The sequence below is a fragment of the Pseudophryne corroboree genome, chromosome 6 (assembly GCF_028390025.1).
Source record: "Pseudophryne corroboree isolate aPseCor3 chromosome 6, aPseCor3.hap2, whole genome shotgun sequence".
Lineage (NCBI taxonomy): Eukaryota > Metazoa > Chordata > Amphibia > Anura > Myobatrachidae > Pseudophryne > Pseudophryne corroboree.
The window spans coordinates 16616372-16630803 of record NC_086449.1 but is presented as its reverse complement, the minus strand read 5'-3'; the positions used below and the strand labels follow the sequence as shown (position 1 = coordinate 16630803).

General features: G+C 40.0%; 1 protein-coding gene across 1 annotated transcript; it reads left to right on the top strand.

Annotated features, from left to right (window-relative positions):
* Nucleotides 1–8859: 8859 nt before the first annotated feature.
* LOC134934042 (olfactory receptor 11A1-like) lies at nt 8860–9786 on the top strand. The gene has a single exon (XM_063929559.1). It carries the CDS (start codon nt 8860–8862, stop codon nt 9784–9786), a length of 927 nt encoding a protein of 308 aa, XP_063785629.1.
* The last annotated feature ends 4646 nt before the right edge of the window (nt 9787–14432 follow it).

Genomic DNA, 14432 nt, shown 5'->3' with positions numbered 1-14432 from the left:
TCTGTGTGGCCATCCCCCTTGTTTTGTAGCGGTGCTGCAAATCTTACAGCAGTTAACGCTGGGCATCCCACTTGTGCACAGCTTCCCCCGTGTGGTTTGTAGAAGTGGGCATTGGAGCCGGCTGCCGCTTCTGTGGAGATGAGGAGAGGGAAGTAATGTGTGCACTGATGATCGGATGGAATCACCGCTCCCCCCTACACACACATTACGGAGCTTGGAGATGAGAGAGGAGCTCTCAGCTGAGCTGTAGGTATTCCTCACATCCTGTATTCTCATTCTTCACTGATCTGCTGGTAAACTGCAGGCATCCAACCCCACAGTAGCCCAGTCTAGGAAGCAAGCAAGCATTTGTAGGACCCCTAAAACAGTACCAAGAAATGCAATGTGTTTATATTTTCCTCAGGGCCGTAACTTGATGTGTGCCAGCGGTGCCTGGCACACAGCACATGTCCACAGTGGGCGTAGGAACGCTGGCAACATGCTACCCTGTGTGTCCACATGGCTATGGCACCAGACTACTTGGAAACTGCTAAATAGAAGAAAAGCAGGGTAGCGCTGCAGGATGTGTGCCACCCTTGTCATTTTTAATTTATTTAATAATTTGGCTGCAGCACTTGCCTTGTATGCCAGAGAGACCCCCTGGTCTCCCTGGACCCATGGCTCCTCCCCCAGCATATCCCGATCACTGCTGGCCAGTGATCGGGCAGCTCGCAGCATTCCACCCAGCACTGTAGAGACTGCAACCTTAGCCAGCCTGTAGAGGTGACGTCCCCACTCCGTCTCCAGAATCTGGAGAGAGCACTGGAGCCTGGAGAATGCAGCATACAATGCGAGCAGGCTGGGAACTTACTTATATGAGGGCCTGAAAATCCCTTCATCAAACACAGCCAGTTGCGCATACAGAAGACCCCGGGCATTAGCACTCGCCACTGTTGAGTCTGCTTTTGGCATGTCAAGTGACGTGCTTCAGTTGCTAATCATTTCTAAATAGCACATAAAGCAAAGGCAGGTGGTGATGTCCCAGGGAGTCACCTACCTGCAGGCAAATTGTATGTCTCATATATGAGTGTGTGTATCTCTCACTCCCCCCTATCTCTCTCTATCCTGCTCCAACCCCTCTCTCTGTCTCCTTCCCACCACTCTCTCTCTGTCTCTCTACGTGCCATGTTTCTTTCTCTCTAACTCCCAACCCTATCACTCTCTCCATTCCTCTCTCATTCTCTCTCTCTTAACTCAACCTGGTGTAATATGTAAAAGGGGACTCTACCAGCCATAATGTGTAAAAGGGGACTCTACCTGCCTTAATATGTAACAGGGAGCTCTGCCTGACATAATATGTAAAAGGCAGCTCTACCTGCTGTAATATGTGATACAGGCTCTTCCTGGAGTAGTTTGTAAAATGGAGCTCTATCTGGCATAATATGTGACAGGTGCTCTACCTGGCATAATGTGTAAAAGTGGCTCTACCTGGTTTAAAGTGTGTAAGTGGTGCTACTGTACAGCGTAATTTGAATAATGGAGACTACTGTGCAGTGTAATATGAATTGGTAATATTTTGTGGCCATGCCCCTTCCCTAAGAAGCCATGCCCTTATATTTTTAGCTTGGGCTTAAGGAGCGCAATGACCCTGTTTTAAATAGTGGAGGTGGGGGTGGGGGTTGGGCACTGATGTCTAGTTACGGCACTGGCTTTCACTCCTGAAGAAGCCATGCCCTATATTTCTAGCTTGGGCTTAAGGAGAGCAATGACCCTGTTTTAAATATTGGGGGGGCACTAATGTCTAGTTATGGCACTGGCTTTCACTCCTGGCGGCAGATTTAATGGTGGGGCTGCATTCAGATAAAACAAACAACATTTGGGCTAATCAGCTTGATATAAGAAAGGAGGTAGCCTAGTAGAGATGAAGATTCAAGTAAAACCCAGCCAATAAACATGCATTTGGGGTGAAGCTTATTAATGTATTGATAAAATTGCTTTTTCCTTTGGAAGAAGCAATAAACTCTGGTCAAGCTAGCAAACCCAATAAAGAAGTGTATTTGACCAGTTCATTTTAATTGCTTTCTTAGAGATGGCTGTGTTCAATACCTCAGATTACTTACATATCAAAAATGGATATCAATATACTGTAATATATGAATATTTTACTGTCATTTGAAAGCTTTTTAATTTTACTAACAAATTGTTGCTCTACGTATTAATTAATTGTTAAGGGATTCACACGTGATTGTTGTTCCTCTGTGACATTCATGAAATCATCCTCACATGTAATTCCACAAGGATCTCTGCCTGCTATAAAATCACCACAGAAGCTGGGAGCTAGATACTGTACAGCAGTCACAACATTAACAAACCAGAACACCACGACTGCTGAGAGGAGGAACCTGCCATTCCCTCAGATGTCTTCTTATGCATGAAACATACTGTAATATTCCATCATTTTATCACCTGCTGTTTTTATTATTGACAAGAGTACGATGTTTGGTGAAGACCAATTCGGATTAGGACAGAATATTTCTGGAATATTTTCTTACTGAATGCCATTCTGAAATTGTGTTCTAAAATAGTCACATGTTTCGCATTAACTGACTTTTCTCCAATCCATATTATGTCATTAGCAGTGTTACTGCTAATTGTGTATATCTCTTTACCAGTGATGGTTATCTTAGTGAACATTCGGAGGTGATTTGGTGAAAGAATTTGTGACATTTACAAAGCCACATTTATACATTTTAAAAATTATATTAAGAGAATTGTAATCTGTTACTATTTATGTATTCTGACCTTTGATAAATAATCCTATAAAACAACTACTTCTAAATTATAAGTGTGTTATCTGGTGATATCAGTTGACAATTCAATTTGAAAAAAAAAGACGTCTAAGCTCTCACATTCCCCTTCTCTACTCACCACTGTGCAACTTTGTCTCATGACCACTCTTTATATTTTGATCTTTTTTTACTATAAGACTCCACAGAATACATTATAGATATTATAGATATTTACATGTTGTATTGTTATTAATAGGGGAATTTAGTAAACAAAAAACCAATTGGACATCTCATTTAATGCCCCATCTTATTGCCAACTTTTACATTAACTAGCCACCCCCTACATAATTTTGTAGGACTCAGGATATTTATGGACATTTCAGAACTTTGAAGTTTATAGGAAAAAATATCTGTTACAATACAATTTTTTTTACCATCTTTGCACAGTCATTTCCTGTTACATTCTTATTTTTATTTTTATAATTTGTGATTCCTGTTACCAACTCCATGTTTGTTGATTACACAGTTTCATATTTTTAATTCAAGAATAATATACATACTTAATATATGTCTACATTTTTCAAAAACTTTTTTCTTTCTCTTAACATTGTGTGTTGCAGAAATCTGACACAATAAGTATGGACATTTTCCTTATGGTTTATTGATAGAATATAGATGTCTGTTGTTTTAAATTTAATTTCAGTATCAAATTCAAGTATTCAGATATATATTGTCCATATTTTTATCTATTCAATTAGCCACAAATTCCAATCTGTGACATCCCGCATTTATAATCTAAACATATTTTGCAAATAAAAAAAAATTTTGAGTTCAAAACTTTAATGTGTGGACATCGCGCCAACACCGTGCATTAGTTATGTAATGTGTAATCTATGTAAAGTGCATGAAAGAGTCATTCTAAGTAGAAATTTACTCGGTTCTTAACGCCAGAATTATCGTAAATTCTGATTTTCTGGATTTTTCTTTTTGGCTAACCTAAACACGTGACGTCCGAGTGCCAATAAGAAGATCTGGGTAAATCCGCAGATAGAGTGTCCAATGACTGCAGATTTGATTAGTAACAGTGGACAGTAAGCAAAACATAGGAGGCTATTGTAAGGTATCGTAGGGCTGATTTCTACAACATTTAAGATAGAATTAGAAAGTATAGCCAGCAGGAGTATTTCAGCAAATAAAAAAAAGGATTTTGGGGTTACTGTTAGATTTACGGTATCTAATGTGATTTATAAGTGAGTTAGTAAACTCTTGCATTTCCCATCTGGCAGGTCAAAAACACATAATTAAAAAGCATAGACCTTCATGTTCCCCATCATTACACCCATCTCTCTGCTTTTTAGAAAATAACATTAATAATTAAGTGGCATTATAAGCTATGTATTACTATTGAAACACCTTTACATACATCATTAGTCATCAGGTACGTGCTCTGGAAACTTACTGAGAGCCAAAATGTCTCCCTCTGATACCAACATTAACTTAACATACAGTAGTTTTCTTAATGAATAGCAAAAAGTCATGGCCATGAGATTTTGACATGGTAAAAAATTGTGCGTCCTAATTTGTTGCTAATTGAATGGGTAATCTGCTGTAAGTGATGTTAATTTAATACTCCACATTACATTGAATTATAAACTATTATGATAATATCAATGTAAATGTATTAAATACCATTTATATTTCTTTTTTGTAGGATATATTCTCTACTGGCTTCATTTCATCTGCTTTTATCACATTTTATACTGTCAAAAACTATTGCCATTGGAGAAACAGACCTCTTACAGTTTATTGTACAAGGGTGGAGGGTAACACTGCACAGAGAGACGTTTAACACTTATTAAGAAAAAGGTCAGCATCTTATAGTGATATAATGATCTAATTCTGAATCTGCTGTGTGTTGTATTAGATCCTGATTCAGAGATTATATGTGAACCTGATGGTTTATGCACATCTCCCATCGTAGGGCATCTGCAATGGTAGGACTTGTTCTGACCCCGTTCTGGTAATTTCCCGGCATATGATGTCGGGGGGGTTGAAACTGGGCAGCGTTTTCAGAAATTGGGGGCAAAATGCCCCCAGTTTTCTGGCCCCAGCAGCATTGTAAAAAGCCCATGTTTCACAGATGGCTGACGTAACTGATCCAATACTGCACAGCTGCGGCTGCCATAAGCTGGCAGGGGAATCTATATAACAAGACTCCTCCTGCTGAATCAGCATATTATACACAGCATCTGTATGACCTGTGTCATTCCCTGAATCAGGCTCTTATAGGCCCTACACATTGGCCGATTACACTGAAAGATATGAACAATCTCATTCATTAATGAACAACATATCATTCATATCTTTCAGTGTGTAGGCACCTACGATGAATGATGTGCTGCCCCACGCTCGTTCATTGTTGGTCTTGGCTCGTTTATACATGCATGCCAATATGGACAATGTCATTCATATTAGCTTGCAGGGCTATAGAGCCGGGTGAAGGAGGGAGTGAAGAAACTTCACCCCCCCCCAACACCCCCCCCCCCCATGCCATCAGGTCGTTCATCCGTCGGCTGTATCGGCCATCGGGCACCTCAGCGGCCAATCGGGCGGTGTGTAGGGCCTTTAGTCTCACTTATAAACCTATACTATAATTTATCATATGGATGTATATGTAATTACATAGCAAGTAGATTTTTAAAGTTGATGTAAGTTACAGCAAAGTAATCTATACTTTAAAAGCATAAGTATACAGAATATTTCTAGAGTATATTATACACTGTAATACAAATAAATTGTAGCCATATAACAGCAATTCATGCATACACATTCATTTTTGCATATGGACCATACAACTGCTGACATTACTCAAACTATTATTGCACAGAGCTCTGGAAAAAAAAGCCTAGACATCCTTGAATTACTGTGAAAATTAAGAGAAATATGGACTCTCGTGTTTTTTGGGGCACTTTTTTTTTAAATGTCTGGTATTAAAACTTAACTTTTATTCTAATCATTAAAATCTGCTCATTAAGCCTATAACAGACAAAAGACAGATGTCAACAAGTAACATAGATATCAAGAGTACGTTTAAGCAATATTTGCTTCGATTTGCAAACTAATTGGTTCAGCAAAACACTCTCATGTAAATTGTGTCAAAAAACTGTATTATTAGGTATCAATTAGTAACTGTAAAAGAATAATAATTTCTAGTATCAATACTGATAATAGTACACAGATTCACTTAGCTCAATATTCACTAATACCGTTTGAGCAATGTTTGATTAAGTTTGCAAAATAGTAAGCTCAGCAAAATGTTTACATATAGATTATAACAATTAATAATATTGTTGGGTATCAAAAAGTAAATGTAAGAAATTCAATAATTTTTAGTAATTTCTAGTATCAATACTGCTAATGCTCCATGCAGTTCACAGATTCACTTTGCTCAATATTCACTGGTTCCAATCCCCTCCCCCTCGATTTTACTGTATAACCACATATAGGATTGGCTAGCATATAGGGATAGCAGCTCCCAGAACCTCAGGCAGCTCCCAAAAAGTGCAGCGCTGTGTCCCCCCATATCTCTTTCCACTCTACTACTTTGACCATCAGGGGTGCACCTCCACCTTAGACATCTCTTTATTAGGCTTTGTCCTACATTACTAACACAACAACTATTATTATGGATTTTACTATCACTTGATCTTATACCATTATGTGATTGTATCTACCTGCGCTCATACCTTCCATATTCCCCCACCCCTAACAATGATATCCTTGAGTTACTGAAATCAAATATGCAAGATTTCTAGAATGGCAGAACTTCATAAACCCTTTATGCTTGAAAATTGCAACATTTGATTCACTTGATTATCTGTGTGACAAGGATAAATTCTGTAGTTTAAATATGAGGATCAAATTATAGGAAGAAATAAAAAACTATTACTGTACATTATTTAAATCATCAGATAATTTATATCTAATATACAGTGCATCTGGAAAGTATTCACAGCATTTCACTATTTCCACATTTTGTTATGTTACAGCCTTATTCCAAACTGGAATAAATTCTTTTTTTTTGCCTCAAAATTCTACACAAAACACCCCATAATAACAGCATGAAAAAATTTTTTGAAATTTTTTGCAAATGTATTTAAAATAAAAAAATAAAAATTCACATGTACATAAGTATTCACAGCCTTTGCTCAATACTTTTTTTGATGCACCTTTGGCAGCAGTTACAGCCTGAAGTCTTTTTGAATATGATGCCACAAGCTTGGCACACCTATCTTTGGGCAGTTTTGCCCTTTCCTATTTGCAGCACTTCTCAAGCTCCATCGGGTTGGTTGGGAATCGTCGGTGCACAGCCATTTTCAGATCCCTCCAGAGATGTTCAATCAGATTCAAGTCTGGGCACTGGCTGGGCCACTCAAGAACATTGACAGAGTTGTCCTGAAGCCACTCATTTGATATCTTGGCTGTGTGATTAGGGTCATTGTCCTGCTGACAAATGAATCATCGCCCCAGTCTTAGGTCAAGAGCACTCTGGAGCAGGTTTTCATCCAGGATGTCTCTGTACATTGCTGCATTTATCTTCCCTTCTATCCTGACTAGTTTCCCAGTTCCTTCCACTGAAAAACTTCCCCAGAGCATGATGCTGCCACCACCATGCTTCACTGTAGGGATGGTATTGGGCTGGTGATGAGCGGTGCCACGTTTCCTCCAAACATGACGCCAGGCTTTCACGCTAAATATTTCAATCTTTGTCTCATCAGACCAGATAATTGTGTTTCTCATGGTCTGAGAGTCCTTCAGGTGTGTTTTGGCAAACTCCAGGTGGGCTGCCATGTGCTTTTTTCTAAGGAGTTGCTTCAGTCTGGCCACTCTACCATACAGAACCTGATTGGTGGATTGCTGAGATGGTTGTCCTTCTGGAAGATTCTCCTCTCTCCACAGAGGAATGCTGTATCTCTGACAGAGTAATCATCGGAATCTTGGTCACCTCCCTGACTAGGGTCCTTCTCCCCTAATTGCTCAGTTTAGATAGCCGGCCAGCTCTAGGAAGAGTTCTGCTGTTTCAGAACTTCTTCCATTTACTGATAATGGAGGCCACTGTGCTCATTGGGACCTTCAAAGCAGCAGATATATTTCTGTACCCTTTCCCAGATTTGTGCCTCGAGACAATCCTGTCTCGGAGGTCTACAGACAATTCCTTTGACTTGGTTTGTGCTCATACATGCACTGTCAAGTGTGGGACCTTATATAGACAGGTGTGTGCCTTTCCAAATCATGTCCAATCAACTGAATTTTAAAACAGGTGGACTCCAATTAAGCTGTAGGGACATCTCAAGGATGATCAGTGGAAACAGGATGCACCTGAGCTCAATTTTTAGCTTCATGGCAGAAGCAGTGAATACTTATGTACATATCATTTCTTAGTTTTTATTTTTAATAAATTTGCAAAAATCTCAAAAAAATTTTTTTTTAATGCTTTCATTATGGGGTGTTGTGTGGAGAATTTGGAGGGTAAAAAAATAATTTATTCCAGCTGTAACATATCAAAATGTGAAAAAAGTGAAGTGCTGTGAATACTTTCCAGATACACTGTATGAGGCTAGGCAAAATTGGTGTCATCTGGAGTTGGGATAGTTCATGTTGTTTATTATTATTATTATTATTAATAATAACAATAATAATACAATGTAATATATAAATGTAATATATGAAAATATGTATTATTGGCCTTTAAATCACTCCTTTTCCAGAGATCATAGAGTAAGTGTAATTCTATGTGGTGTTTGAAAGTTCTCCTCATGTTTGCTTGCGTTTCCTCCTAGTGCTGTCTTCTTTTCACAGCCCCAAAACATTTGCATGGTGTGTAGTTGTGTGGTATTTGTCCTCTGACAAAATTGACCTAAAGAATGGGTTCATTATCAAAATATTTGTTGTAATATTATGGTGGAGACATAATCCTTGATATATGATCATAGTTTACTGACCGGTTGCTAGTTAATAAATCAGTTTAATCAAGTTAATGTTCTTGCAGGATACAAGTTGTGCTCAGTGACATCTTCTCTACCCACTCAAAATGTGTGAGGACAACCAGACTGCAGTCACAGTGTTTATACTTCTTGGATTTAAAGGTCTATATTCATACAAGATTCTATTTTTCATCCTGTTCCTCTTTTCCTATATTGTGGTGCTCAATGGGAACCTGATCATAGTTGTTTTGGTGTCGATTAGTGAACGCCTCAAAATTCCAATGTTCATCTTCCTTACACAACTAGCAGTCGCTGATATCTTAATAACCACAACCGTTATACCAATGATGTTGGATATCATATTAAGCGATACAAAAGAAGTGTCTGTCACCGGTTGCCTCATGCAGATTTACTTTTTTGATATTTTTGAATTAGTGCAGTGTATTGTTATTGCTATAATGTCTTATGATAGATATTTGGCCATTTGCAATCCGATGCGTTACAATTCCATAATGTCACCCGATGTTTGCAGAAAAATTATTGCTGCTTCTTGGTTATTGGTGTTTATTGCATCGGGTGAATTAATTTTGGTTTTGCAATTACAATTCTGTGGTCTAAAGTACATTGACCATTTCTTCTGTGATTCTGACCCAATTTTAGAAATATCCACATCAGACAATTCATTGTTGTTACTGGTTGATTTTTTCTTCTCTGTTGTTTTTATCTTTATTCCTTTTTCAGTAATTATCGTAACCTATATGATCATTTTCTACGCCATACTAAAGATTTCTCTCAACAGTGGAAGGAAAAAAGCCTTCTCCACATGCAGCTCCCACCTAGCTACTGTATGCATATATTATGGAACCCTAATGATTGTTTACATGGGGTCATCAGAAGACAGCTCACATATCAAAAAAAAGTTCTATTCTATATTATATGTAGTGGTGACTCCCATGATGAATCCCATTATCTACAGCCTTAGAAACCACAAGATTAGGCAGTCTCTGCAAAAAGTTTTAAATATTCGAACATAATTATAAAATATATATAAAAACAATAGAGAAATATGCTCTGCGCTCCAAATTTATTAGTAGTTGATTGAATGATAAATTGATTAATTAATTAAGTGCAGTCTAGCAGGGTGAATAATTGACTCAATGCAACTCTTTTAAATCACAAATATTTATATCAAATTGTTAAATTCAACAGATACAAAAGAATCAATTTATATATGAAACATATTAAAAAGACACATATGTCCTAGCCTTATAATGTGCACATTAAAAAGTAATAATGTGTCTAACCTAAAACTGTGCTGATTATGACAGCAAACTGTAAAACTCACTGTTGATTTAAACAGGGAAAAGCTCTTTATATAATAACAACTACTAAAAACACTGGCGTCCCAGTGTAGTTTTAGATGATATAAATCCGCAATAGGTTAAAGTTACTTGAGGCATACACGCCGTAATAGTTACCACCGTGCTGGTTCCTGAATGATGCTGCAGGGTCCTGTGTGAAATTACATGGGGTAAAACAAGGTGCTGCAATTGGTGCCTCTGGTAATCAATGTAAAAGCTGACCCGCTGGTATTATATAATAGCTGAATTCAGAGCCGTCAGTCCTCGACGGAATGCAGCTGACTCCGGAAACCTCACGGCGGACGACATCACCCGTTTGACAGATAATCTCGATGAATAGCTGTATGGCTACAGTTAGCCGGCACTGTCTCGACCTCACTGCGGGGGTCCGTGGATGTCCGTCTCGCGGGTCTGTTTCTCCAAGAGCAGCTACGGCGTGTGGTTAGGATGGACTTGCCACACTTGCACCAAGTTTGAATGGCTGTACTGTGAATAACCAGCGGAGTGCGGGAGTTTCAAAAATAAAGAGCTGATCCGTGCTGTGATGTTGTTCATTCAATAATGCACAAATGTGAGAAAGGGGCGTCAGCGCGTTTCGTCTCCTAGCAACCGGAGACTTCCTCAAGACGAATGCCTTCCTGTTGAGAGCTGGGTCATTTATACCCAACTAATTGCTTTAATGAAATCCGGTGTATTAATTGGAAATTAGAATTTTGTTTAAGTACATAATATTCAGAAACTTTAGAGTGGGTGTATTTAAAATATCTAACATTTAACTGTAGTATATACATGATTCGAGGAACATTGAGTCAGTAATTTTCTATTTTCTAATCACAGAATTAAACATCTAGTAAGTTTTTTAGATTAATTAGCCAGTAATTAAAGCTTTGAAGAGTGAGCAGAGAGAAGAGGGTGGTGGGAACTTAACCCTCTATAATCCGTAAAACAAAGGATATAAAATTCATAATTATAACCAGTACTATTTAATATAAAAACAATAGCATAATGCCAATAGTTATTAAATATTCTACAGGTACTGGACTTCGGGTTCCGGTACCCATGGAGTGAGCCGCATGCTAAAGGAGCTCCGTCCCGCCGCCCGCCACAATAAACCTTTTAAAGGCTGTTACAGCCTCCACATCCCCCAGCACACCCTCGGCAGGACCCGCGGTCAGCATGGACCGCTATGTGACGCCCATAGCCGTGGTTCCCCAGGCTCCCGCTGGCTCACGCCAGCGCTAACACGAGGCTGGAGAAGCACTGCACGGGTAGCAACATGGCACCTGGCGCCGGCCCTGAAGTCACCTCTCCTGCCTCCAAGAAACCGTGGCCGAGGGGACAGACATCACAGGATCACAGGTATGCCACGATCCTGAAGCCTCTGTAACGTATGGGGACGTAGTGTCAGCAATAAAAGCCACCATGGCCCCCCTGCTATCACAGGTTGTTACTGATATAACTACACAGCTTCAGTATCTACAGCATAGTCTCTCACACTGAATCCCAGCTGCAAGCAGCTACACATGACATAGAGGGGCTGCATCACTCAGTGAAATCTCTTACTACAGAGAACTATCAAATATGTAATAAACTAGATGATATTGAAAATCGCTCAAGAAGAAATAATATCAGATTGGTGGGTTTGCCGGAATCAATTAAAGGCACAGCGCTGGCTCATTTTGTACGTGTCACCCTTCCTGCAATTTTGGACATAGAACGGGACTGCAGCGATCTAGTTATTGAGAGGGTTCACCGTGTGGGCCCTGTCCCCACCCCCAACAGACCGCGTCCACGTGTGACTCTGTTTCGCTGTCTGAACTACCTTCATAAACTGGCATTCTGGTCCGCATCCCGCAAAATGAAAGATATCCAATGGGAGGGTAATAAGCTTTTCATATTCCAGGATTATTCGGTGGAATTGACCCGGGCCCGTAAAGCATTTTCCCCCATTTGCACTCAACTTGTATCAGAGGGTCGCAAGTTTGGCTTACTCTACCCCGCACGCTTGCGCATTTATGAGGGTACCTCCCACAAAGACTTTCTGTCGCCTGCTGACGCTGTGGCCTACCTCCGTAATATCTCTAGAGAAAACGACACGGATATTACAGACCTCCCTTCAGCGGCAACTGGATCATAATTCACAGGTTTTCCCCCTGCGGTCTCATCATTTCTTCTACGTGAACTGCCTTGGTTCTCTTTGCGACTGCTGCTGCTCTATGTATGATTCTGCTTCATTATACCTTTGATATGTTTTCATATATAAATATATTCTACAATTGCTTACCATTTTATCCAAAATTGCTGGGGGCTGCCCCACTATCATGGACTTCCGTGGTTATTTTTGCTTATTTGTAATCTTTTACATAGGTTTTCTACAATACTCTGCTCACTACATTCCGCCCATGAGATGTTGTTCTTCAGAGTATACTGTTATCCTGTTTATTTTTGTGGGATTCTGGGTGGGTATAGTTAATTGCATTGTGGCGGTGGGGAGGGGCTCCTCCTTTCCTGTTGGTGTCCACCACTGAACAATTGTGTGCGGATCCACCATCACTGGTGCTCACCCATGCTCGTTGACCGGAAGTCGCTGGCCATTGGTGTATTGGTTATTTTCTAAAGTAATACTTCTCCGATTGTACGGCCTGTTATTCACGATTGCCTCCTCTTTCTCTTTTTCTTCTCTTGTTTTGTCTCTTCCCTCCCCCCTCTCTCCCACCCCCCATCCATCAGGATGTGATTATGTTACTGTTCCTTGTGAAGGTAGTAAAGAATGCATCTGTTTTGCCTTTTACTCTGACATATGCCTGGTCTGACGGTGGGATCCTGGAACTGTCCTCATCCTTTGAGATTCAGCGCGGTACTAGACAGGGCTGCCCCTTATCACCCCTACTATTTGCAATAGCACTGGAGACCGTATCGATAGCCTTACGCCAATCGAGAGTTTTTACGGGAATTAAAATTGGAAACATTCACCTCCGTCTTGCTCTTTTTGCCGATGATATGCTATTATTCGTTTCTGATCCATCTACCTATATCCCGGAAATCCTTGGATTGATACAAGCATTTGGAATTAGGGTGGGATATAGGATTAATGTGGCCAAATCGTAACTTCTACCCTTGGGTCCTTCTGCTCATACCATTTCCAAACTCCTCCCATTTCTTTCTTTTAAAATTGCCCACACGAAGATTACCTATCTGGTGATTCAAATCCCAGCGAATCTCTCCAGACTGTATGAGGAAAACTACACTCCTGCCTTAGCACGTGTAACCTCATTGCTAGATAGTTGGAAACTACTACCTCTGTCTCTGTTGGGGAGGATAGCTGTTTTACAAAGCATAGTCTTTCCGAAATTATTTTATCTTATGCAGATGCTCCCGATCCGCCTTACGAATCATGACATTCAATACTTACGGAAGATTATGTCAAAATTCCTGTGGAAGGGGAAAAAAGCATTTATTGCTTTGGATAAGTTGATGGCCCCTAAATCTGCTGGTAGCTTTGGTGTTCCTGATTATATGTCCTATTCCATGGCGACTTTGTTCCGATGTGCTGCTGAGTGGCTGTTTGACAGGGAACTCTTTACAGACTCTGCTCTGGATGAGGCCTTATTTATTCCCTACTCTCCAGGGGGGCATTGCTCCTGTCTAAACCCTCCCTGATCCCGACTCATATCCTTAACAACCCCCTTTTTCATGATGTTTATTACAACTGGCACTCCTTACACAAGAAATTTAAATGTAACCCTGGGGTGTCCATATGCATTCCACTATGGGGTAATCCCGCCTTTCACCCATCTCTCATTAACTCCAATTACCGGCTCTGGAAAGATAAGTGACTGTCTAACTCTTCCAAAGTGTTTGACCCGGGAGGTTCTATATATCCATTCTCATCACTCCTAGAGAAATTTGACCTGCCTCACTCTCATTTTTTCATGTATCTCCAGCCATGCGCATCATACCACATGACACACCCCCTTCCTCTCACCCATTGTTAGTCTCGTTTATAATTCATAAGGCTGGCCCAACACGTGTTAGACAGATTTATACCATCCTGACATCTAGTGCAACAGAGTGTAGATGGAATAAACTACTTATCCAATGGCGTAAAGATATACCTAGCCTGACCAGTCACCATCAACTTAGTGATCATTACGTTTCTACCCTGAAAGCCCTGGCTTCAACTTACTTATAGGAGGTCCACCTCCGAACTTTGCAGAGAGCCTATATCTCCCCAAATCAACATGCTCGGTTTAACCCCACGGTAATGGGGGAATGCCCCAAATGTCATATTTGTACAGCTTCCTTCTACCATATGTTTT